Raw genomic sequence first — 27,781 nt, 5'->3', positions numbered from 1 at the left:
CAGGTCCTTAATCCCCAGAACTAAGAAAACCAGAAAAGGAAGGCAAGGAAAACCCAAAGGACTGCTAGAACTATAAAGAGATGCCAAAGGGATCGGACTTCCTAAGTCCAGTCTACCAGACAGCTGTACATGTGTGCACTTCCGTGACGTACCTGAGGACACATGGGAAGACATGGGCGAAGCTTCCAAAGAGGAATATGGGTCATACAGCCAGAGGACCCTGGTGGGAATCCATTAAGGGGACAAGCCAAACACTGAGTGGGTGAGGAGGTTGGCACGCTGTATGACATGTGAGGTCTTTATGATGCACTAGAGTGCCTGGGCTCCTGGCTCAAGAGCATCAATAACACAGGGCTGGAAGTGTATTTTGTTTTGAGCCTGTCACATCAGTTAACAACACAAGCTGGAATAGAAAAAAAATGTTTTCAATGACATGTGTACATGTGGAGGTTAGAGGATAACTTGTGTAACTCAATCCCTTCCCTTACCCCATGAATTCTGGGGCTTGACCAAAGATAGGCTTAGTGGCAAATGACTTTATGCAAAAACCATCTTGTTGGCTCATTCTGTTTGTTTTGGAAATATGGTGTACCTCTGAGTTACATCCCCATTCCTCTACACAAACATTTCTGTTTACTATTTAACACTGTAGGTCCATTCACATTGTTTCTTCAATGGTTTCTGTAATACCCTTCTCCATAAAAATAGCTGTTGGCTCCCATTAATCTGAACATGCTAACATATTTAACTAGTCTTTCACTGTTGTTACCAGCAAAGCCACCATACATGCCTCCGCCTCTCTTGGATTCTGAGAGGCCACACCACATCCCTATGGGAAGGTTCTTGGTCTCCACCTGTGCTCTGTCTAGGCCTCTTGCGTCTCTCTTGTTCCTCTTTCTGACTAGAATTGAGGACCGAACTACTCAGGAGGTTTAAAGGAAGAGAAGAACACTTTTAGAATTAAAAGACTAGCTCGCTAATAATGCAAAAGAAAGAAAATTAAAGTGTAGCCATTAAACTTAAACTCGTGATTGTTTAGAGGCAAGATGAGGTTTGCCTTTGCATCATCTGTATAGAACAGGTTTGCTAAGTAAATGAACAGTGTGAACAAGCGTGTAACCCAGATGCTTAACCTACTTAAAGGAACTAATTGTTTTTCAAGCACTTTAAAAATCACTAGGCATGTACCAGCCTTTAATTATTGTCTAATTACAAATGATTTCTATTTTCTTCATTATAGCTTTGATAAACCCTATTTGATTACATTAAGAGTGGCAACTTGAGCCCAATACTGTTAAATTCTTTAAAATGTTCATTAATCAGTTTGGTTTTAAAATTAATCCTCTAAAATAAAGTTTTGTGTGTTCTTCTTAAACCTACCAATGATTTCTCTCTCTCTCTCCCTTTAAGTTAATCTGACATGCAGTTAAAATCAAAATGCAAAGAAATGCCTTTCAGTGGCCACACCTGAGACCTCCTTTGCACGCCAGCACCGCAAGCCTCCTTCTGCCGATATTTACATGAATGCTGTGAAGATGGTGTCTATAAAGCTACCAGTACCCAGAAGGCTTATTGGTTCCCACCATTTACATCTTTATTTTATCTAAGACATTCCATTTTACAAAACAGGGTTTTCTCCAATCAGTTAACATATCCTTAGCTAACTAACAAAGGCTTGGAAGAAGTGCATACCTTGGAGTTATGGCACCAGTTTCCCCAGTTCCTTGTTTGTGGGGCCTCAGCCTGATTACTAGGCTTCACCACTCCTTTTCCTTATGAAGATAAAATCTCCCGAAAGGTTGTCCAGAGGACTAAGAGGTAAGGGAAGTACCTGCTGTTTGAACGGATAATTAATACTGTTCAATGTCCTTTCCCCCACAGTTTCATGAAAACAGCAAAATTCAGAAACTGAGAGATCCCATGACCACCAGCATCGTGCCCTCCATGCTGACGGAAGCAAGGGGAGGCGTGGAAAGTGCCAATAAAGGCTCCATAACCTGAGATGATCCAAGAGAGCAGAGTTGGTGTTGTCGGTGAAGGATACACAGGTTACATTTTCTACCCTGACTTCCAAATGGTGATGCCAACTAGTCCCAGCTACCCAAAAATCCCTCCCATGAGCCTCAGACTACAAGATGCAATCTCAGTGCACAACCATCTGGGATAGTTTCTATTAACTATTAAATGCAAAGATCACATTTTTTAAGCCCAGCAGAAACAAGCATTTTAAAAAATCAAAGGTATTAAGAATATAATATACACCCTAATGGAGGAGTTAGAGAAAGAATATAATATACACCCTAATGGAGGAGCTGAAGGGATATGCAACCCCACAGGAAGAACAACACTATCAACCAACCAGACCCCCCAGAGCTCCCGTAGACTAAAACACCAACCAAAGAGTACACATGGAGGGACCCATGGCTTCAGTCGCATATGTAGCAGATGACCTTGTCAGACAAAAATGGGAGAAGTCCTTAGTTCCCAGTATAGGGGAATTCCAGGGTGTTAAGGTGGGAGTAGGTGGGTAGGTGGGAGTGGGACCATCTTCATAGAAGCAGGGGGAGGTGGGGTGGGGAGGGAGGGGGATAACATTTGAAATATAAATACATAAAATAGCCAATAAAAAAGAATATAATATACCACAAACCATTCTAGAAGCACTAAGAATGGAGGCTCAGAACTATAATCTCTCAGTACTTGTGAGACAGGTAGGTCAATTACTATTGTTTGAGGCCAGCATGGGCTACATGGTAAGTTTTGGGATAGCTTTGGCTATGGGTAAGAACCTGTTCCATAAACCAAAAATAACTGGTTAAAAAAATAAAAACAAACAAGCGCAAAGCAGGACAAGGACAGTCCAAACAGGTAAGATGTTTCAAGCACATGATCTCAACAGAAAGCACTAGGGTCTGAAGTTGTCTAAAAGTTTTAAGTGGATTAATAGGTCATCAGTTTGCTCTATATTTTCAATATTTGACAAAAGTTTCTTGGAAAGAGTACATAGTAGTTTCTCTTTCTTGTTTCTTTTAAAGCCATGTAGTCAGGAATGGTTGCTCTTGTCTGTACTCTCTGGTAGGCAGAAACATTATTACAGTTGCAAGTTCAAGGCTAGTCTGGTTTATAAGATGAGTTCTGAGCCAGCCAATGTTAGATAGCAATAGTAGACCCCATCCCCAGAAAGGGAGATGACACATGTACAATTTTTTTTAATGTTAATACAGAAGAAAGAGTGACATTCCTTCAAAAGCCACAAGAGTAAACTGAAGTATTAGAACAATATTTACAAAGTGCAGAGGTATCAAGAATAACCATTGCAGTCTCCATAACTCATTCTTTTCCCATTGGGTTGCTAACGCTTGTAAAAGCCCCCGTGCTTCTGAACAGCTTCTAGGTAAAATTTAAAGGGGGTCTCCCTGGATTTACAGAGGGTCTAGTGGCAAAGCATAGGCTTCAAATACAAATGAAAAGCACAGGGCCAGGGAATGACCTTCTTACCCACTAGTCAAGTTCACGAGGTCTCCAGAAGGGCCTGTTTAAGCTAATAACCAGGCACTCTCTCTAGAATAGTATATAGGCTTCTGTTGGGAAAAATGAAGAGCCCAACATACAGTACACAGTCAGCCCTTAGCTGAAGGTGTGGGAAACTAGTTCCTGCACCAAAGTCCAAGGACAATCAAATTAGAACACAATGAAGTCCTTGCGTGTAGCCTGTGATGTAGTGCTTGCACATAACCCCTGCTCAGTATATCCTCTTACATCTCCAGCTTACATACCTGACACAATATAACTACTATATAAACTCGTAGTTGTTATACTGTATTGTTTAGGGAATAATGGAAAAGAACAAAAAGCTCTGCATACCTTCAATACAGCTGTTGATTTCTTTTCCATGGCTAAGTAGGGCCACATATGCACTGTTGTCTTAAGTGCAGACTTAGCCTGGAGCAGTGGTGCAGGGGGGCTTTAGATCCCAGTACACCTGAGACATAGGCAGGCGCATCTCTGAGTTCATAGTGTTACACAGTGAGCTCCAGAGCTCACTCTCAAAGAAAAAAAAAGTACACATGCATATTTTTAAATACAGAGGGGAACAGCCTATAGTCCCCTTCCACATCCTTCTCAAAATTTCTTCAATATAAGAAAAGCTGGTCCAGAAAATTTTAAGATGCCACTGAAAAGTTCCTTGGCCTGGGAAGTCTCCTCCAATCGCCTTCCCCTGTCACCAAATATCACTGCTTAAGCACCCCAACTCAACAGCTAAGGCTAAGGTTCACTTCCAATCTAATCACTTAGCAGCACAGCTCACCAGATCTTTGGGAAAAGCAAAAGAGTTATAGTATGTAAAGACCCGTTAGAAACAGCCTGCCTAGTTCATAGTGCAATCACAAGACAGAATCACTTATTCTTCCAAAATTATGAAGTTCCACCTCCTGCAGCCCAGTTTTCTCTATTCTTTCAGGCTATTTCCTATTCCCGGTTTTTTGGTTTATTCCAAACTTGGCCTAAGCACCAATGAACATGCACACCCCAACCCCACTTACTCTATTCGGATCTTCCCAAGCAGATCTTCACTGAAACTCAGATAACACCAACTGTTTTTCACCTTGACACACCAGCAGAGACCCTTACAAGTTCACAGTAATTACCAGGAGAGCCTGCCCTCCCTTCAATAGGGCTCTGCAGGGAGGGGCCATTCCAAATGTCATCTTCCTCTGCGTCCCTTTTCCATTTAACACTTCACCTTCTATTTAACAGTCAGTGGATGTAGTGAAAAATTTGGTTTCTTTAAAAAAATATAGAAATATTATAGGAATATGCTTTTGTTTTGATCCCAGATATGGATATGGGGCTGCTTCAGATTGTCCACAGCAGTTGACTATGATTTGCCTCATGCTCTAACAGGAGTATAACTTTGCCAGCTGCAGAGAGCTCCTGTGATCATGTGACCTTTGGAATTCTGGGGACTTTTAGAAGATACATAAACACTAGGGCCCTAAGCAGTCGTTGGGTTGTTATAGTTTGTCAAGTAGTCATGAGTAAAGGAGAAAGAAGGAAAAGAAAAAATTAGATATCCTGACTGCAAAAATCAAACTTGCCCCAAGGAACTCGGATGCCCTTAATCAGCAGGAAGTAGTCTAACAATAATGTCTCCCCTTTCTGATCCCTGAGACTTTACTCAAGGATCTCTTTCCTTACTCTCTAACCTTGTTTCTCTCTGGTCTAGTGTTAGGGAATTGAAAGGGTGGAAAAAAAGGGGTGGAGGTTGGAAGAAAGAACCCGCAAAGTAGCAAAATGACAAGCTACAAGTGAATGCCTTCCAGGGGGAATACCCTCCCTCCCTCCACCCAGGTATCTTTCCCCAGTCCCAAATTTACATTTCTCTACAGCTACCTGGTCCCATGCCTAGATCTCTCCTCTGACTCACTCTCTCCCAAGCTCAGGTTAATAACTTTACAACTGTGTGTGTGTGTGTGTGTGTGTGTGTGTGTGTGTGTGTGTGTGTGTGTGTGTGTGTGTGTGTGCATGCGAGAGACAGACAGACAGACAGACAGACAGACAGACAGACAGACAGACAGAGACAGACAGACCGACCAGAGGAAGGCATTGGATCTGCTGGAGTCACAGGTGGTTGTGAACCAGACAATGTGGAGTGCTGGGAACTGGCCCCAGGTCTTCTGTAAGGGTAGTGAGCCTTCATTGTTGGGTCATAGCTCCAGCTCCGAGTTAGTAACTTTAACAAGTGCCTTTGGGGTACAGGCTCAGTTCATGGATGGCGAACAGATATCTTTGGTGCCTTCAGACCTGTCCACTTTTTTATGACAGCTTTCCCATTCAGGAGGATGAAGGCCCAACAAGGGCAGAGGTTTTTAAAAATCCAGCTTTATCCCTAGATACTAGCATAGCTCCTCACATACATACAACACTCAATAAACATTGATGGTCGTAAGTCATCCTTGATTCACTTACCCACTCAACACTACCAAAAACTCACTGGGTGTCTGAGGCTGTGGAGGGAGTGGGTAAGAGAACAAATTCTGGTTCTGAACCCGCTCAAAGTAATGGAAGAGATCAGAATACGATGTGACAGACAGGCATCCAGAGCAATAGAGGGATTACCTTGACCTGCCCACAGGCACCGGCCAGGGCATTGATGCTGTCCTTTACTTCCTTTACTTCCTTCAGCTCCTTCCTGTCTAGGCTTCTCTTGCACCGGCCTTCTTCCTGTTCTCATCCATCTCACATAAGATGAAAGCTCCCAAACCTGCTCTAGCTCCGGCCCCTCCTCTGTCTCCTTAGCTACATTAACCAAATGTAGAACATGTCCCAAACAATTTAACATACACCTCTTTTCCCAGATCACAGATTGATTTCTTCCCTGGCCTGCAGTATGCACACTGCACTTGTCCTCACTCTCCCAGATCGACTACACTTCACAAGAGCCTCCAGAAAACGGTCTTTTCATGTTTCTAGTTGCTGCCCAGTCACTTCTCTTGCTTTATGACTTGTCCATCCATAATCTCTTCCCTTCCTCAGATTCTCAACATGAGGTCAGTACAAGCAAGCTAATTAAATAAACAAACATATCACCCCTGCTTCCTTTAAAACCCAGTTTTTATGTGTGTGTGTGTTTTGAGACAGGGTTTCTCTCTGTAGCCCTGGCTGTCCTGTAACTCAATCTGTAGACCAGGCTGTCCTTGAACTCAGAGATCCACCTGCCTCTGCCTCCCCGGTGCTGGGATTAAAGGTGTGTACCACCACCTGGCTAAATACAGGGTTTTTTGTTTTGTTTTGTCTTTTTAAATTATAAAATACATCAAGACACAACTTAGCTGAGTGAGGTGGTGCACGCCTGTAATCTCAGCACTCAGGAGACTAAGGCAGGAGAGTCACCAACTCCAGCTATCTAGGGAAGCCTGAACTGTAGTGTTCAGATACTGTCTCAAAAACAAATGGGGACAAGGAGAGAACTCTAAACTCCTCCACTCCTCCACACAGCCAATGCTTTCCCACAAGCCCCCACTCACCTCCTTAACTCTTTCCCTTGATAGTACTTCCTCTGCCTGAAACACTAACAATAAACAAAAACTGAGAGGCAACAATATGCTAAACACTTTAAAACAAACTCAGACAACCCCAAGAGCAACTTCTGAGGAAGGTATGACTGCCCCAGTACCTTAGGAAAAAGCTGAGGCGCCCAGCAATGTGACTCGCCCAATTCTGAGCCAACTGCACAGACAACAGCCCTGACGTCAGAGCCACCACCACCACCATCACCACCACCACCACCCTCCCCACCCCCATCACCACCCCCACCACCCTCCCCACCCTCATCACCCCCACCCCCATCACCACCACCCCCACCCCCATCACCACAACCACAACCACAACCACCACCACCACCACATGTAGCGCCTCAGTTGCTGGAGTAGAGTGAATCCAACAAACATTTTGTCTTTCGGAGGGATACAGCGACAATTGACATGGAGTTGCCAGAATTAAGAACTTTGTCATTTAAAATACAACAGTAGAAAATGAAAATGAAAATGTAGTATGTTAGAAATTCTGCTGTGCCATTATCCATAACTCAATAAAGGCTGATGAGCAGGCTAGCTAAACCATACAGAAGGTACAGTCTTTAATCTTAGCACTCAGGAAGCTGAGACAAACCAGGAAGAAATACAGACCCTGTCTCAAAAACAAAATCTTGAGTTGGTCAAAAGGTCCAGCAGGTATCCCTAGATTCAATTCCTACAAGTTGTCCTCTGACCCTACACACATGCCATGGCAGACACACCTGCAAACAAAATAAATAAAATAAAAAATAATAAAATGTCTGTAATATGACTTTACAACCTACTTGCCACTCTTTTTTTTTTTTTTTTTTTTTAAGATTTACTTATTTACTGTATGTGAGTACACTGTCACTGTCTTCAGACACACCCAGAAGAGGGCATCAGATCCCATTACAGATGGTTGGGAGCCACCATGTGTTGCTGGGAATTGAACTCATGACCTCTGTAAGAGCATTCAGTGCTCTTAACTGCTGAGCCATCTCTCCAGCTCCCCACTCACCACTCTTATACAATCACACCCTCAATGAGTCAGATCAACTCTGCCACAGTTTCCTCACTTAGTTTTATCTAGATTCTATTTGCTCCGTAGATAATGGTGTTCACTGTCCCCCTTTCTGTCTTACACAAATGTTAATAGTTATCTGCTCGCTATTATCTGTTTATTTGGACAGAACAAAGTAATTTTTAAAAAATTATAGCACTGCTTTTGTGGCACTGAGGACTGTGTACTCTGGGCAGTCACTATTCTACAGAGTCCCATCTGTGGTTTGTAATTTCCTTCAAAAATTTTTTTTAAAGTGTGACTCAATGAAATCACTATTTCGGTCACTAAGAAAAAATGAAAGAAGGTAGTCCTAGAACTTGAAAAAAGGTTTATTCCTGTGAGCGAGGCTAATAAAACCACCAAGCACATAGTTAACTGTGATACATCTTGAGTTCATCTGTAATTAAGATGCAGTTCCCAAATACTGAACTTGAGCATCTGTGCTGACCAAGGTAGAAAAAAAGTAATTAGCAATGTAATTTCTTTACATTGCTAAATTATAAATTATATAATATTTAATTTAATGGTGTGTCTCTCAGTCTGAGGTTATCTGTACATTTTAGTTAATATTATTTACTTGAGATGATAATTGTGGTGAGCTTGACTTAGCAAATTTAATTCCAGTGACTCATGTTGGAATTTAGCATGCTCTTTCCCCTCTCCCCCTTTTCCTTTCCCTTCCCTTTGTTTTGAGACAAGGCCTTATTCTCGTAGTAATGCTCCTGCCTCAACCTCTGGAGTGCTAGGACTGCAGGCATGAACCATCACTCAAGGCTCCAAAATCGTCTTATTTAAAATTCCAGTTCAAAGGCCAGGGGACCCATACACATGCACACATATACCTTAATCCCAGCACTCCAGAGGCAGAGGCAGGTGGATCTCTAAGTTGGAGGCCAGGCTGGTCTACAGACTAAGTTCCAGGACAGTCAGGACAGCACAGAAAAAAAAAAAATCTAATTCAAAGATACCTAAAGCTGGAGAGTATCGTATTATAATGTTGAGGCAACTCAGGAATACCAAACCCCCCTTGCTTCACTTCAAGGTAATACTAGAAACTGGATGATAGAAGGGAGAAGGCTTAGTGGTTAAGAGCACTACTCCTCCTGCAGAGGACCTGAATTTGGTTTCTAGCAACTACAGGGCAGCTCACAACCATTTGTAACTTCAGTTCCAAGGGACCTGATGTCCTCTTCTGGCCTCCAATAACTTCTACACATATACTCAGGAAGAGTCAAACATATACCTCAGTTAAAAATAAAACAGTTGGGGAAAAAAATAAAACAGTTAAAAAATGCTAATCACACTTTTTCCAACTAAGGCCAAGGAAGGGTAGGGAAGCCTGGTGGTGGTTGCATAAGCCTTTAACCCCAGCACTTGGGAGGCAGAGGCAGAAGGATGTCTGAGTTCAAGGCCAGCCTGATCTACAGAGTAAGTTCCAGGACAGCCAAGACTAGAGAAACATCTGTCTTCAAACACAAAAACAAAAGAAAAAGTAAAACCTGAAGTACTTTAAAAATGACATCGCTTATACTCTGCCTATATCTACACTGTCATTAAACATAGTCAGCTTGCACCAACCAAAGGCTTTTAATTCAGATTAACTGAGAGAGCCCCCTCCTTGGGGGAGGCAGAAGCAGATCTATTAGTACCAACAACAACAACAACAATAGTCTAGTGGAGAGAAGTCAACAGTCGTCCTGAAAGCACCTGAAGATAGTCGTCTTCCTCCTGAGAGGTGTGCTCTCATGACCTCTGGGGAGGGCGGTGACCCTACCTTCTCTCTTCCTAAACCACAGCAGTGCTTTTTTGTGAGGTTTTCCAAGAAAATACACTAGTAGGGATTTGAGAAGTGTTTCCTACCTGAATTTCTTTAATATGTATATGTAAATGTGTGTGTATATATATATATATATATATATATATATATATAATGATGTGCTTATATACAGCCTGCATTATACTCACATACCCTAGTAAATCACCTCTAGATTACAAACTTGTTTAAATGCAGTTCTTTAAAAATTATTTTTGATGCACAGACAACTGAATCACCGGTATGGCATCCATAGCTCCAGAGAAATATCTACTCCTATTCCATGTCTTGTGTGTGTGTGTGTAACTAGCCTGCCTGGCAGGAATGAAGATACTTTAAAGAGACAAGCATGAACTATCAAACTATTACAAATAAGGCAGTCAAACCTCATGCTGAAAGAAGGAAAGGGCTAAAGCCTGGTGGAAGCCTGATGGGAACGGAACTTACCTCCTAGAAAGAGAGTTCACACAAAACTTGATGGACAACCTTACAGCAGAGGCTGCGATGCTGGGCGTGGCCATGCCCGGGCAGGACTGCTGAGCTGTGTCCCTTCTCTGCTCCTCTACCTAGACCTACTTCTTACGCCAGGACCCCAGAAGAGGGGCTGTGGCTGGAAGAAGTCACTGGGTCTCTTTGTCCCTCTTTTCAATGTGTCTACACTGACTGAGTCTACACAGCATAAGAAGAACAGCAATTATTTCTGTAAGCACAGTAAGAGAAGCTAGAGAGGCGACTAATAACACAAGCCTGCTGCTCTGGACTTCTGAAGGGCAGCAACCACTTGCTAGGCCTCCACCTGCATAGCAGTAAAAGGCTTTATTTAAACCCACCATTGACAATCTTAACAAAGGCATAATGGATAACCAAAATGCCCTTCTAAAGGGAAGCAAATTTGTAAAAGATTATTCTCCATATTGCCTTTAAAAAACAAATGGCTTAGTGTGAGAGCCCTGGTCTGGAATTGAGGCACTTCAAAGTTAAACAGGCTGTCTTCACCCAAAAGTTCAAGGCCAAAATGGACAACAGGATGAGACTCTGTCTTTTAAGAAAAACATTAAAATAAAGTAAGCCAATATTTAATAGCTGACACCCCAAACTCTTACAGGACACTTTACATAAATAATAAGTTCTTTTGTGTCAGCAAGAAAACTGTGCAGAGCTAGGCATGGTGCTGATGTCTTCAAATTCCAGCACTGGGGAGGAAGAGGCAGGAGGATCTCTGAGTTCAAGGCCAGCCTGCTCTACATAAGAAGTTCCAAGAAATCAAGGGTTACATAGAAGGACACCCCCCCATCTTAAACAACAACAAAACCAATTAAGACACACACACAATTATGCAGAGTGGTCAGAGAACAACTTTCCAGCATGAACAAGACTCAGTTGCAAGCCGAATTCAGGACTATGTTTATCATTTCTGATGGTTACGTATAAGCTCTGCATAGTGCAGCCCCCATCTCAACCAGGTTCAAAGGGAACTTACAGAAAGGGGTAGGAATGCTCACACCCCCTTCCCCAAATTTGTTTCAAAATTTGGTCTCACACACGGGGCATTTACAAATATGACATGGGGCATTTACACTTGCACACGGGGCATTTACAAATATGACATGGGGCATTTACACTTGCACACGGGGCATTTACAAATATGACATGGGGCATTTACACTTGCACACGGGGCAATTACAAATATGGCACAAACCGGCGTGTTTAGGTGCCTCTGCCAGTGTACCATTCTGTCACCTTAACTAAAACGGAGTTTTAAAACTTTGAAATCTGTGTGTGTTGACAAAAAGTTTGCCTTTTCACGTGTAAAGTTAAAAGATTTGACTCTTTCATTTTAAGTTTCCCAACAAGTGCATCCAGTAATGCCTACCCTGTGAAAGGCTCTGTGCTGGGTGGAGCCATTTTCGATATTTTAAAAGTATAGGGCACCATAAACAACCTGCTTTACTTTGTTTAACCCTACAGTAGCCACTACAGTATCCACAGTGACAGCAACATGTGGCTAGTGCCACTTGAACTTAATTTAGTATAAACACTAACAGTTATCCGCATTACTGGAAAAACTTTATATGCTTGGAAAAGGTTTGGGCATGTGCGTTTACTTTTTTATGAGAAAGCAGTAAATTTTATGGAATCTAAATACAAACCGAATATTTCCAATGAAAATGTTATGTTCAAACTGCAATGTGTTCTAACTGTAGAAAACACACCAGATTTTAAACTCAATATGAAAGTAAAACATTTCTCTAGCTGTAGGTCAATTACACAATTACTGATAATACTTTATACATACCAGGTTAAATAAAACACTGTTCGAATTAACTTCATTCTTACTTGGTTTGTTCTCTAGTTCCCCTGAACTGTGTTGGCATCGTCTAATGATTCCCCAACTGTTCCTGCTGGAGCACCTCTCAACACCAGCTTGGGAACTGTGCCATTACCAGATACCTTCTTTCCTGTCCAGCACCTGAAACTGCTGGTCACACCTACAATGAACTGAAAAGTCCTTCTCTCATCCTTGGTGTCTGTGACTGACTCTCCACCTTTCTTTTAATTCTTCCTAGGTCCTCTTTCTCTTCCTGTCCCCATTCTCATTTTCTTCTATTGTTTAGAGTCCCGGATGACCTCATCCACCCCTAGGCATATACTATCACTTCAACAGGAAGCTATCCACTCATCTCCACTCTGACCTCATTCCAGGCTGAAGCTCCACAGAGCCAGTTTTCTGCCCAACTCTTCTACCTGAAGAACTCTGTATGTATGAGGAGAAATTCATATATAGACGATCCAAGCTCTCACCTAGAAAACCTGGAGTCTGCCCTTTTGGAGTCCAAGGTCAGCCTCATTCAGAGTAAGGTGTTTTACCACTATCCTTTCACCAAACTCACTTTTTAAAAGTTTTTCCAAGACAGGATTTCTCTGTGCAATCCAGGCTGACCTCAAATTCACAGAGACGCACCTGGCTCTGCCTCCTGAGTTCTAGGATTAAAGGCCTATGTTACCACACCCGGTTCAACTCTAACTGGTCTGCTGGACTCTAAATCCCTTACACTCTGCACTGTCCTCTCCAGCCTACTGCTCTTTTACTAGTCCCCAAACGCAACTCTGTTTACACTGTCACCAAGCTTACCAATCTCCACTCATGGCCTAACATCAATGTGAACTACTCACAGAAGGCACCCAGTTCTTCCTCACTGCACTAACTTTTAATCAGTCGTCTTGGACAGTCTTATTCCTGCCCCTCAGGCTAGAATGCCCGCCTTCAGAGTTCCTGGAGCCCAATTCTACCCAATCTTTAGGCCCTGCTTATACCCTCACAGAGCATTTCCTGATCAATCAGTCCAGCTCAAACCAGTGTTTCTCTTCTCTAAATGCCCTTGGGCACCAGGAATGGGGATACACAGAGAAACTCTGTCTTGAAAAAAAAAAACCAAGCAAACAAGCCCTGGTATTACCACCACCAATGGAGTGGTAACAGAACAATATGGTTTTTAATTGGTTTTTGTTTTTGTTTTTTTCCCTTCCTTGAGAAAGGTTTTACTGGTAACCCTGGCTGTCCTAGAACTCACTCTGCAGATCAGGCTGTTCTCAAACTCCAAGATCCACCTGCCCTTCCTTGGTTAAAGGTGTGTGCCACCACTGCCTGGCTGGTTTTTATCTTCTTTATAAAACAATGTTAACCACCGTCCCTTATACTACATACTAGGAGTGTGCCATCTTTGGAAAACCAATTTAAGGAGAATTTTGAAAACTTGAAACTACAAGTCTTAGACTAGGTCTCTAACTTCTACAGATCTTTATTTCAAAGTCCCAACATTCAATACCTCCAAACTAAACTCATGGCATGAACCCCACCATCTGCCTCTCATCTAGATGGACTCTAACTCAGTGAAGGGAACTCGCTCTTCCTCACAGGAGCCCAGCCCAAGACTGTGACGTCTTCCCAAATGTCCCTGGGAATCATCTATTTCCAACTTTGCAGACAATTCTGGCTAATACCCCCTGAGAATATTGAATGGTCAGAATGGTCATATACTCTACCCTCTCAGCCATTCCCCAAACCCAATCTAAACAAGTGACATTCCTGCATAAAACTTTTCTAAGTGTTCTGAAGAAAAAGACTTCTCTCGTGGCTGATAGACTCCATTTCTTTCTGCCAAGGTTTAACTTTCATTTCCATTTCCCAAATCATCTCTCTTAAGAAGCACAATTACACTCCAACAATAATGACCACATGATGGAACGAAGCTCCCCAAAAACGCCAATGTCTGCTCCTGCCACAGGCAGGGCCTTTATACAAGCTTCCTTCCATTTGGGTTGGATGATCTTCCATAGTAATCAAGGACATCCTGAACCTGCCATTTATACTCTTTCTACAGCAATAGTGCCTAGAGAAAATGCTTATATTACAGTTTTGTTTTTATTAACACATACTGTTATGTTTACTAATGGGTTTCATATATGTTCACAATGTATTCTGACCACCTTCTCACTTGCTCCTGATATAATTCCCTTCCTCTCTCCAATTATCTCTCCATCTACTTTCATGAGCTGTTCTACTTTAAGACTCAATGAGGGGGTTGGGGATTTAGCTCAGTGGTAGAGTGCTTGCCTAGCATGTGCAAGGCCCTGGGTTCAGTCCCCAGCTCCAGAAAAAAAGAAGAAGAAAAAAAAAAAAAAAGACTCAATGAATTTTACTTGGATTCCTCACAAGAGCATGTGTGTGAGAGCATCTATTTACAGGAATATAGAGATTTACAGGAGCTTACCAGTGGCTATAACACACATACTCTCTCTCTCTCTCTCTCTCTCTCTCTCTCTCTCTCTCTCTCTCTCTCTCCCCCCTCTCCCTTCCCCAAAAAAGTACACACATATATACTGAAATTGTATGTGTGTGCACATAAGTCTTCAGGGAAGGATGGTGCCCCCAAAAGCCTCTCCCAGTCCCATGTCAGGATGTCTTCAGGTCAAATCTTATGTGGATAAGTGTATGTATGCACATGTATTCAGTGAGTTCAACAGATAGACAGCCATAGCACTCCCAGAAACCAACATTTCACACCCCTTTTGCTTCCCCCAGTTCTTATGCTCCTTTTGCCCTCTTTTCCAAGATGCTCCCTAAGCTCTAGAGGGGAGATGCAGATTCCCATTTATGTCTCTGATTCAACAGTCATCTATTCTCAGTACTTTGACCAGTCTCTCTTTGCCCTCCGCATGAGCACAGTCATTGAAAAGCAGTTTGACAGGCATGCCATGGCCACTTAGCAAGCACAGTAGTGGCTATGACGTCCCAACCACGTTCTCTTGACCAAGTTTACAGGAATAGATATAAATTCCTCCCCTGTGGATCAGAACAGGCATCAATCAATCAGAAAGCAACTGGTGAGTCCATACTGTGTCTGATGCTAGCACCTAGTATTGGCATACACTCACTAATTATTTGATATATTAATGATCAAGTTGGGGTTGAGGATTTAGCTCAGTGGTAGAGCGCTTGCCTCGCAAGCACTAGGCCCTGGGTTCGGTCCTCAGCTCCGGGAAAAAAAAAAAGATCAAGTAGATAGGAATATTATGTTTTAAAAATACAAGCTTAAAGAGCGATAGTCATTTCTATGCCATTTATATAAATTCAACAGCATTTTGTAAAGTGGACAACTGACCTGATCTTTTTAAAACATCTTCTGAGTAAAAAAAGAGTAATAATAATTTGATTAAATATAATTTTTATATGGGCTCAAACATTTAAAATGAGAGGAAATACTGTATTTTACATTCTCCTTTGTCTTGTCAATGCTAATAGTAATTCATGTAAAATTACCTAGAAACTTTTGATTCAACACAGAAAATATACAAGACAAGAAAATATTTACAGGGCTAGAGCTGTCAAAAAAATGAGTATGGAGACTGCTTTAGCCAAGTATGGTGGCAGACTCCTGTAATCCAAGCAATCTCTAAGAGAGGAAGGCAGATCTTTGAGTTCATGGCCAGACTGGTCTAGATAACAAGGTTCAGGTCAGCAAGAACTGTATAGTTAGACCCTGTCTATAAATAAATAAATAAATAAATAAATAAATAGATAGATAGATAGATAAATAAATAAATAAATAAATGCAATCTATCAACAAAATATAAACAGCAGATTACCTTAAGAAAGAGGAGGATGAAAACATGGGCTTCTGGGGCTTTATGAAAAATAAAAAGGCATTGTTCCTTCATGACCCTGGTGGTCATAAGAAAGAACAGATGCCTTCTTCAGGCTGTAAGAGCCTTCCTGGTTTATTTTGGGCCATGGTGTCTCACACCTGTAATCCAGGCACTGTGGAGGCCACAAGAAGGCTACCACAAGTTTCAGGCCAGCCTGGGCCATAGATTGTCTTTATAAAAAAAGCCATTCAACAAGGTAGATTCTGTGAAGGTGAAAGAAACAGGATCAGGTTGTATCTGTTGTCACACAGCATTTTCTTGAACTTCACAGCAACCTACTCTCCCCATTTTTATACAGGAAGAGCAATCTTATGCTAGGTCTAACTCAAATAATTACAACAACAAGTAAACAAACAAAAACCAAGCCAGAGTCTCCAGGACACTACAGCAGATGCCTCTAAACCTTCGCTCCTCCTGCCTTACCTCTGGAAGCTGAAATCATAAACCTGTGCCACTGTGGCCTGCACTCAAATCTGTTTAATCATGACCACTTCCTCTAGGTCCAATCCCTGGGAACAGAACACTAAGCAGGTTTCTCTATACTTATTGTTCTGGAAAAGGTTATTTTGTTTAGAGGGTTCCATACACAAGTAGTATATAATTATACTCAGTAAAATGATTAAGGGGAATTAAAAAAGTAAAAGCAAGGAATGTTACAGAGTAACTAGGAAGGAAACTGAGGTCACAGGGTTACCTCAGGGATAACTCTAAAGGTAAACCTGAAGAGATTTTGCAGGGCTATATTGAAAACAAAGAGAAAAGATTAATGCAAATCTCTAGAGCAGCAGTTCTCAACCTGTGGAACAAGACTCCTCTGGGGTGTGTGTGTGTGTGTGTGTGTGTGTGTGTGTGTGTGTGTGTGTGTGTGTCTGTCTGTCTGTCTGTCTGTGTGTCTGTGTGTCTGTGTGTATAACCCTTTCACAGAGGTCACCTAAGACCATCTGAAAACACAGATATTTATATTTACAATTCATAATGGCAGCAAAATTACAGTTATGATGTAGCAATAGAAACTGTATTAAAGGGTTGCAGCATTAGGAAGGTTGAGAACCACTGCTTTAGAACCATCAGAAACAAAAATTAATATTCAATCCCAGATTATCAGTAAAGGAAATTATAGAATTTTCTCCTATACACAGCTCAGGGCTATTTATTAGTCACCATAGTCAACAGATATCGAGTATTTCCACAGAAACCAAGTGGCTGGCTGTTCAGAGTGAATGGCGGGTCAAAATTCTTAAATTCTCTTAGCATCTACATCAGGGTCTGACGAAAGATTGCTGAAGAAATACAGAAAGGAAGGAAGAGAACATTTAACTCTCATGGGGTTAAATCCCTCTTTAAGCCAAGAGGCTTCAATTCACTCCAGCCACTCTATGGTCTTAATCATAAGAAGAAGGTGAGACAGGGGGATTAGGGTAAATCTAGGAACAATACTATACTAGGAAACAGTTAGCTTATGGTGTTACCTCTCCAACCAATGCTCAAGGATCCCATCTTGAAAAAGTAAATTCCACTTAATGTCTAACATCTAAATGATGACTAAATACTAACAAAGGGGGCAATTATTTGAGTTCTCCAGATAAGGGCTTTTAATAAAATACTCGGGAATCCTCTGTTGCCAGGTGCTTGTTCTGAATGCTGCACATACACCAGGTTGAAATGACTGTTTAAGAACCTTACTGGTGGAGAGGGACCGAGTGCACTCTACATTCACCTGTGTCACTTAACCAGAGCAAACTCATTCCTATAAAAACAAATTTCCCTCAACTTCTCAGTCCTGGGTAATCTGGTGGGGTGAGGGCCCTTCTGCCTGTGCCATAAGCCCTGATCAGCCCACATTTCAGTGTTTGGTAAAGACAGAGTTAGAGAAGTTTCTTTTTTAAAAGACCATCCTAGCAGTGACAGCGAATAGCGAAAGGCCACTCAGAGCTAAACAGCACGGTTACATTTATACCGTCTATCAAAGAGGCCAATGCTTTGTGCGGACCAGATGGAAGGCCAGAAAAACGCCTGATAAATATTATCAAATGCTGTGGTGGTTCAGTGGTGAGCCTGAGACATTTCTTAGAGAGAGAGAGAAAGAGAGAGAGGGAGGGAGGGAGGGAGGGAGGGAGGGAGGGAGGAGAAAAGAAGAGAAGAGAAGAGAAGAGAAGAGAAGAGAAGAGAAGAGAAGAGAAGAATGACTTATAGCTTCAAGCCACAAGTAGCATAAGGAAAAAAAAAGAATGGGGGAGGGGCTTAAGGATTATGTTTACTTTCTCCAGTAAGATCCTTCTCCTACATACATCATGCCATTTAAAACATAAAACCACAATATTTGGGTTCTAATATGGCTGGGGTTTGCTCCTCATACTACCAAATACATCTTTAAAGTGTTTAACTCAACAATTCAGACTATGAGCAGAAAACCTTATAGAAGACACAGGTAAGTACTAGTCATCAGTACTACATTTGCTACTCATTTATTTGCTCAGAATTATCACAATTTGGTAAGGATCAGAATTGGCTCCACAAAAACTTGGACCCAAAATGGCAGCTGAGCATTAAAAACTCCCCAGAGCACCGTGCTCCATTCAGGAGAGCGGGTCTTGTTTATCTCACCTCTGCACTGTCTCTGGGAAGGGCCCTTATACACCCGGTCAGTGCCTCTGATGGCATTCTGCTAATGTGCTTAGTCCTGTTCTCCTCTCTGCCCAGGAGAGTGGGCACTGCTCTGGCTCCTCTCTGCAAGAGGGAATAACCCTGCCATTCACATGTTTACAGTCCACAAAAAGAAGCAGAAGGCAAAACATGGCAAGTCGAGGTTTTCCTCGTCTTCAGCCACAACTTAGGAAGAAACAGGGGTAAAATGAATCACCACCAAGTGCCGCTCCAAATGACTGCTTTCATTTTCAGAGAAAACAACAACAAAAACCAGCTCTAATCTTTCTCAGACCCAGCACAATGCAACCCTTCCTGTCACTGAGGTAAATTCTACTAATCCAAACTGTAAAGATATTTCAGAGTTCAATGTGTCTTCCTGTTTAATGTAATGTTTCCAATTCCTCTCACACAAAGCTGAATTTATGTCACCGTAAAATTTACATGGAAGCCTTTAGCACTCTAGGCACTTCTCTGCTTATAGCCATTACTAATATAACAACAACATTGCTTTAAAAAATAATAAAATGATGGCTCCTCTGAGACAGAAGACTAATTATCCTTACGTATTCAAATGGAAAGTCTTTTTGTTAAATTAGCGTGAAAAGTCCCTTCATCTACACACAATTGGCCCAAAGAAACAGGCCATTTTCAGCACGAGAGGCCAACCCATTTTAACAGTGAATAAAGCTTTTGAAAGCACTACACACCCTCTTCCACACTGTCAAAATTTTCAAATTGGTCCAGCAGTTTCCCTAGTTTATTTTTTTAACACTTTAGGGCCCAGCTAGTTAGCATATCATAATTAGATTAATTAAAAAAGAAACCACCAAAAAAAAAAAAAACCCCAAAACTGTTCCCTTCTGATCAAAATTCTTCCATTTATGCTTAATTAGCTTTAATCCAAGTCTACAATCTAATAATGGGATATGATCATTTGCATATTTTAAATGTCTTTTCTAAACTATACTTTGTAGCAGATTTAGAAGAATGGTATCTTTCTATTGCCAATATGCCACAGCACAAATCAAGGGGACACAAATTAGGAGAAAAGAGGAAAGAAAACAAGGCTTCTCAGAGCCAAGGATGTGTTGGGGGGAGGGGAAGGGATTTTGTCAGGGGTGGGGGTAATTTACCCGCCACATCACAAACTACAGTCTTTTCAGCACAGCCGACCGAGAGGCATTACATCACACTCTCACAATGATAGGGGGAGGTGGCTCTGAGAAAGCAAGTTTTCAGCTTTCTTTCCAGCCTGCTCAGGCTTCTAGAATCCTGCATTAAGAGTAATGGAATTTAACTTGAGGCACTGCACTTTGAGGGTTACTAGCGATCACACAGACTACTCGGTTTTATGATCTTAAATGAGCACTTTACAACAAATAGATGTCCAAAGGCACATATCGCACACTCAACTGGCGTTGAAAACCTAACATTAAACAAAATATTTTATTTCATGTGAAATGGAGACCATTGTATACAAAGAACTGGTAAAGAAACAATTTCTAAACAGAGTAAAGAGCCATTTATATCTTTAAAACAATCGTGTTTACAAGACAGTCCTACCATTTGGTTGAAGCCACGATCAAAATAAAAGCGCATCTGGCTGCACATTTGAGAACACACACTGGGACCCAGTGCAAAGGAGCGCGCGCAGAGGAGAGGGCTGAGCCACATATCGCCTGCATTTCAAGAAGGGGAATTTATAACCCCAAACCTGGTGTGCTCCGTAACCCGCTGGCCCCATTTTAAATTGTATCTCACTTTAGGCTCTTCCTTTCTCCCAGGAAGGATAGCCAGGTCTGAGAGAGAGAGAGAGAGAGAGAGAGAGAGAGAGAGAGAGAGAGAGAGAGAGAAAAGCTTTCCCATTCTAGGGCTAGTCCTCCCTGATCCTTTGTCGGCCTTAGCAGCCGAAAGAATGCAAACCCATTTATATTTATGCAAATTTTTGCAGCAGATTTAAGGGGGGAGGGAGAGGCTTGTGTTTTTAAAAAAACCTCTTTCTAAATATCAAATTTCAATTACTCACAGCTTCGTTTATTTGCACGATAGAAACAATAAAAAGCTATATATGAACTAAAAGTGCAATTAAATCACTTCAAAATTTAAATATTTTACCAAGTCTTTTCCATTTCTAAAATGCTGAACCAAAAGTACATCACGAGTATGATTTACAGATTCGCGAAATGTCTGAAGCCAGTCTCCATGCTAGAGAAATGTCGATTTGCAACACCACTAGTGAAAACGGTTAGACACGATCCATATAAATCAATTGGTTTTTAAAAATTGAAAATATTTACCAACCTCATAAAGTGCAGCAGTGCTTATATCCAGCAAATTGAGGCATACAAGGTAGAAATGGAAATGAAAAAAGGTCCAAAAAATGAATTCTTTTTGTCTATCTGTATTTTGTATTTTAAATATTCAGAAACCAGCAGAGACTCTGTCGGCCATTTTGGCTTGAACTAACTCTCTCGCTCACTCTCCCTCCTGCTCTCTCTCTCCCCCTCTGTCTCTAAAGGAAGCAGCTTTTTGTGACCTTCAAATAGAGGCGGGTCACGTGACTTCGGGTAGGTTTGTCAATCAGAAAAGGGGAGGGAGCTGGAGTTGAAGCTGCCTTAAAGCGAAAGCAGCCCTTTTCCACCGGCTTTCATTTGTGCAATGCTGTTACTTATACTCCCGCCTACAGATACTGCATGTGAAAGTGGCAACACCATAAGGGTAACAGATGAACAAAATAGAAAAACCTTTATTGGTTTATAGAAATATACTCAGTTGCTAACGATGCTTGCAGATCCTGGATCTGATCTTGGCTCCCTTGCTGGTTATTCTCTAGATGTTTGGGCAAGAACAGACTGGCAAACTGCTCTTTAATTTAAAAGGGGCCTTAAACAAAGCTTTACCTAAACAAAAAGAGAATTTAGTTTTTAGATTAAAACGAAACAGGACACAGCTGATTTCTAGCTACCTCTAAAATACACAAAAAGACAGGAAGTTACTATACCCACTCATATGTCGATTCAGAGAGGTTAAGCTACACCCATATCGGAACAGCTCAGCAAAGGGAGAACAGGAAAGTCTGAACTTGGTGCCTATTGTGTGAGTACAACACTTCTGTAGCCTCTCCCCTCAAACCTTTTACTTAGGTTTTTTACTTGACTAAGCCAGGGCTTCACTACTGGATTCCTCCAGGCTGGGCAGCTCTGAGTCATCTTTAATCCCTTCCCTGCTGAGGAAGGCACTCAGGAAACTAGGCACTCAATTAAAGCCTACCTAGCTTTCTGCAGCCCAAGTCCCTTTTCCTTAGAGACCTCTTGACTCTCTACCCTAGAAAGTCCACCCCCACCCCGTCTCCATTTTGGCAGGTGTGCTATGGAAATGGGAAGTCATGGTACCTTGGTTTGTTTGTTTCCTTCCTTCTCCCCCCCCCCCCCCCCCCCCGGAGCTGGGGACCGAACCCAGGGCCTTGCGCTTCCTAGGTAAGCGCTCTACCACTGAGCTAAATCCCCAGCCCTGTTTCCTTCCTTCTTTAATTCTTTTTCTTATGTGTACTAGTGTCTTGCCTGCATTTATGTCTGTGTGAGGGTGTTGGATCCCCTGGAATTGGAGTTACAGACAGTTGTGAGCTGCTGTAGTTGTGGGTGCAGGTCCTCTGCAAAAGTATCCAGTGCTCCAAACTACTGAGCTATCTCTCCAGCCCCTGGTTACTTTCCTTCCTGGCTCTGTTCTCTTTATCATGGTCAAGTTCGTCACAGGCACAGGAGTGGTGGTGCATGTTACTAATCCCAGTGTAGGGACAGGTGAATCTCTACATAGCAAGTTCCAGGTAAGCCAGAGATGCCATGTGACCCTATCTCAAAGTCAGTCACTACCCAAAGCAAGCATCTGGAGCCTCCTCCCAACCCAAGCCAGGCCTTCTTGCTTATCATCCCAGTACTCACGTTACTACTGCAGAGTTGTTTTGTTTTATGACAGAAACTGCTTAATATTGGTCTTTCCCTATAAAGTGTCACCTGTCTGTGGGCAAACGCCACTATTTTCCCCATCTTCAGTGAGGTGTTACCCTGAACTCCAAACAGCAGCTGAATGAATGAGTAGGTGAAGTCAGAAAAGTTGGGCTAAACAGAAGGTAACAAACAAATGTAAGTACATTAGGGGAACGAATGCCAGAGATCTCCAGGAATCCATTTTATTTAAGGATTCTTTACAGACAGAAAGAAGCAGAAATAGTAAGCTGGCCAAGGTTCCTCTCCCAAACTAGGCTGAGTGGCCAGTCAGCAGAGAACCACAGACTCTAGAGGCCAGGTTTTCCTTGCAAAAGAACCTGTTCAATCCATCGAACGCTGTATTTGTCTTTCTGGCTTTTGGCGCCTTTACACTATGCCCCTCCACTTTTCCACTCAGGAAAGAACAGGAAAGGAACTGCTTCAGGGCAAGCAGAGGCACTGCCCAGTCAATCTGGCAGCTTGGATACTCTGTGGTGTAAAGCGCTTTCACTGTCTGCACCGCACTGAGAAGAACGGCCAGAAACGTGGACTAACAACTGAGATTCGGGCAGAAGCAGGAAACTCCCAGGCTGGAAACTCTGAACATTAATCTATTTCTATCCTCCCAATACCTTCCAGATGAGTTATGGAAACCTTAGTATGCTCAGTAAGTAAAAACCTGTGGAGACTGACTGACTACACAGCCACCTTGTTTCAATTTGTGATAGTCACTAATTTTTATTATGCCGTCTCTATTCTCCAAGGTTAAGTATTCTTATACAGATATTTAAATCTGCTTCCTGTTTTATTTTAAACTACATAAAGCTTCTTACACGGTTCCCTCTTATAACCTTTCCTCATCTGACCAATTTTTATACAACCCAGGTCTACAGATATATCATTATATAGAACATATGCTGGTGGTTAACACCTGTGAGTCCAACATTCAGGAGTTCAAGACTAGACTCAGGCAATATAGAGAATTTGAGGCCAGCCTGAGTTACATGAGACTGTGTCTCGAAAAATAAAAACTGGGCTAAGAAAAGAGCTGTGTCAGTAAACAATTCACCATGCCATAATCACTCACTTGAAAAAGCATCTGAACAGTAGAGGCCAACCTCTAACCTCCACATCCATTGGCACATGCATGAACACACCCACGAGAAATAAGGCATGCAAATAAAATATTTATTGATAATGGAAAATATTTTAAAATAATCCTTTGGTATAATTGTAATATCACTGTTCATTAAATACAAAAACAAATACTCATATGTGCTTAGTTATTTTTACAGGAATTAAATCTTGGCTAAACATTTGATACTGCAGGACGTGGAGAATCTTTAACATTTTCGGAGCTGACCAATATTTTGATTTTATAATCACCAACATTGAGACTACCACTTCTCATGGACACATAGTACAAATGGCAGAGGTGCATTTAGGGCCATTTCAGACACTTTTACAATTCTCTCCCAATCCAAGCCAAAATTCATTCGAAGATATGTATTATTAACAGCAGCTTAAACAGCAATCTTTAAAATCTAACGTTCTAACACAACAATACAATCTAGAGATATACCAACTTATACTTACTGCTAAAGAATGACAGAAAGATATGCTAAGTCTTTGTTTTCCATAATTAAACCATTATGTTCCTATAAGAGTTCAACAGTTTATATGAAAGGAAAAACACTGCAATCAGAACATACAATAGTCTTGAGTCTGAGCCAAGGTGTTTCAGGCAACATCTGCTGGCACCGTACTGTGTGGTGCATGTGTAGTGCAAAGTGTGTGTGCTCTGCTCAGCGGCAAGGCTACAGTGAAGCCTTATTATGTACACAGGTAAGACTGCTGCTAACATTTCACCTTAATTATACATTTGAGTTTTCAATCAATTTTTAGTTACTCTGCATTCAGAAATGTTTTATTCTGAATGTTTTATTGCTGCCCAATATTTTTACAAACTTCACATTCAGCTGTATAATTCGTATAAGATCACAATCCACAGATTCAAGGAGGTAGGCCTTGGAATTGAAGAAATGGCTCAGTGATTAATAGTTACTGACACTACGAAAACAAGAGGTTCCCAGGACTCATCAGGGATGATGTTAGCTGAAATATCCAACAAAGCGGGGAGAGAACCTGTAGAGACCATATCCAGAGGTTAGGCACGGCCCCCAGTTGAGGGATGGGGCCACCTATCATTCTCAAAATTAACCTAGAATTCCTCCTGTCTAATGGAAATACAGGGACAAAAAGTAGAGGAGAGAATGAAGGAAAGGCCATCCAGAGACTGACCCACCTGGGGACACCCAGACCCAGTCACTATTGCTGATGCCAAGAAGTGTTTATTGGCAGGAGCCTGAAATGAATGTCTCCTGAGAGACTCTGCCAGAGCCTTACTGATACAGAGGCAGATGCTCTCAGCCAACCATTGGACTGAGTACAAGGACCCCAATGGACGAGTTAGGGGAAAGACTGAAGGAACTGAAGGGGTTTGCAACCCCATAGGAAGAACAACAGTACCAACTAACTGGATCCCCCAGAGCTCCCAGGAACTAAACCACCAAACAAAGAGTACACATGGAGCGACCCATGGCATATGTAGCAGAGGATGACTTTATCTGGCACCAATGGGAGGGGAGGCCCTTGGTCCTGTGAATGATGCCCCAGTATAGGGAATGCTAGGGCAGTGAGGAGGGAGTGGGTGGGGGAGCACCCTCATAGAAGCAAGGGGTGAGGAGGTGGGATAGGGGACTTCAGAGGGGAAACAGGGAAGGGGGATAACATTTGAAATGCAAATAAATAAAATAACCAATAAAAAATTTAAAAAACGAGTAGTTGCTGCTTTTCTAAAGGACCTTGACATCCACAGGACGGCGCACAACCATTTCTAACTCCAGTTCCAGATGCTCCCACACCCTTTTCTTTCTTCCATACATGGTACACAGATGTACATAGAGGTAAAACACCCATATACATAAAAAAATAATATAACAATAATTTTAAAAAGCTAGGGCCTAGCATACATGAGACCCTGAATTCAGTAACTATTACCTACAGCATAGGCCTGCAGCAGAGAGAAATGAAGAGATCTAAAAGTCAACTGGAGCTATATACAGCTACACAGTCCTGTCAGAAATTATGAAAGGAAAGAGGATTCAATTAATGGATGGTAGGGAAAATACAAAGTACCAAAAATCAACAAAAGAAAACTTCAGACACTCATTGTGATAAGGCATGAACGTAATACTAGCACCTAAGAGGTAGAGGGCAGAACACTCGGGATTCCAGGCCAGTTTCAGGGTCACAGAGTTCAGAGAACAGGCAGCGAGGACCCTGCCTCACGACAAACAAGCAAAACAAAACAAACAAAAAGCAACAAAGCAGCAGCAAAGGAATCCATCAAAAGTCCTAGATTGTTACCAATTAAGTCAGCTGCATTTAACCAAAGAATTTCAGAATCGAAATTATAAAAATTCTTTAAAATGTGAGAGCAACAATAAATCATGAATTTATATAGAATGTATCTCTCATTGTTTCTACATGGGACAGAGCCTTCAAAGTCTGAAAACACAAGTATACCAAGGACCTAGGCAGTCTTTCAACTGCATGAGAGATATGTGTGACGTTTGTTTCCAGCTCACTCTGCCTTTCTTACTGAGAACACACCCTTGATCAGTACTTCTCAACTTGTGGGTTGCAACCCCTTTGGCAATCGTCTCTCTCCAAAAATACACTATGATTCATAACAGTAGCAAAATTACCATTATCAAGTAGCAACTAAAATAATTTTATGTCTGGGGGTCACCACAACATGAGGAACTGTATTAAGGGATTGCAGCATTAAGAAGGTTGAGAACCACTGCTCTAGGGTAAAAGCCATTTGCTTCCTTTGACCACTTTCCAGATGCTGCCACAGTCTCTGAATAGTGCTATCTTCCTGCGTCTTTCCTTAGCATGCCTGAGATCCTGGGCTCAATCTTCTAGAGTACTGTAGAAGTCAGGAAACTAGAAAGGGACTGGGGGAGGGGAAGAAAGATTTTTAAGGTAGAAGTGAGCATACAACACATATGAAAGTGAATTATGGCAAGTGTTAAGTGGGACTGGTGGTGGAAAGGAAGGGAAGAGAAAAGGATACCTAACACTAAGAATATTTGGGAAAGTCACAGGCCTGAAAAGAGCACTGGCTGCTCTTGCAGAGGACCTGGGTTCAGCTTCCAGCATCTATATGGTAGCTCATAACTGATAATAACTCCAATTCAAGGGGATCTGATACCCTTTCCTGGCCTCTGAAGGAACTAGGTACATGATGGTGCATAATCATACATATAGGCAAATGCCCATATACATAAAAATAAATCTAACCATATGCAAACTTACTGTTTCGTAAGTGGTGTGTGTGTGTGTGTGTGTGTGTGTGTATGTGTGTATGTGTGTATGTGTTTGTGTGTGTGTGTGTGTGTGTGTGTGTGTGTGTATTGGAGTGATTCTAAATAGAGGATAATGCTCCTCCAGAAGCTACAGATTTCCAAATAAAAAAGAGTCTAGTGCTGATAGATGGTAGTGGTGCACACTTTTAATCCCAGCACTCAGAAGGCAGAGGCAAGTGGATCTCTGGGTTTGAAGCCAGCCTGGTCTACAGAGTGAGTTCCAGAACAGTCAGGGTTACACAGAGAAACCTTATTTCAAAAAACAAAGCAAAACCAAAAACTAAAAGAAAACAAAAAGTTTAGTGCTAAGAGATATCTGCCCCTCAAAGTGTTGGTCAGAGATGTCCTAAGGATCCCCAAAACAGTACAGGCTGCTGCCACTGCTCTTGATTGCACAGCAGGTCTTGATGGTAAGATCCTATTGCTCAATACACCACACACTTTGGTCACAGGACATGAAGAAATCAAGTCGACACTAAGAGGGAAGTCTCTTTTCTTGCTGCCTTCAAAGTACTGGGAGGTGTTATGCAGCCTGCTGGTGAAGGAAAGTCATCAAAGTCTTACCCAGCTGTGAG

General features: G+C 41.9%; 1 protein-coding gene and 1 long non-coding RNA gene across 16 annotated transcripts in view; one reads left to right on the top strand and one right to left on the bottom strand.

Moving 5' to 3' along the window:
• The window catches only part of Tnrc6b (trinucleotide repeat containing adaptor 6B), a 217,437-nt gene that overhangs the window by 108,206 nt on the left and 81,450 nt on the right, over positions 1-27,781 (bottom strand). For 2 of the 15 annotated variants that reach the window (XM_006242061.5, XM_063262968.1), the window contains exon 1: positions 21,089-22,164. In XM_006242061.5, coding sequence (XP_006242123.2) covers positions 21,089-21,093 — 5 coding nt within the window. In that variant the 5' untranslated portion in view covers positions 21,094-22,164. 15 annotated transcript variants of the gene reach the window in all.
• Positions 18,285-23,361, top strand: LOC120093695 (uncharacterized). The gene is made up of 3 exons (XR_005487267.2): positions 18,285-18,569; positions 19,040-19,110; positions 23,189-23,361. It is a non-coding gene; the product is annotated as an uncharacterized LOC120093695 (long non-coding RNA).

This window comes from Rattus norvegicus, chromosome 7 (genome assembly GCF_036323735.1).
Source record: "Rattus norvegicus strain BN/NHsdMcwi chromosome 7, GRCr8, whole genome shotgun sequence".
Classification (NCBI taxonomy): Eukaryota; Metazoa; Chordata; class Mammalia; order Rodentia; family Muridae; genus Rattus; species Rattus norvegicus.
The sequence above is the reverse complement of the archived record's forward strand: the minus strand, read 5'-3'. Positions and strand labels throughout refer to the sequence as shown.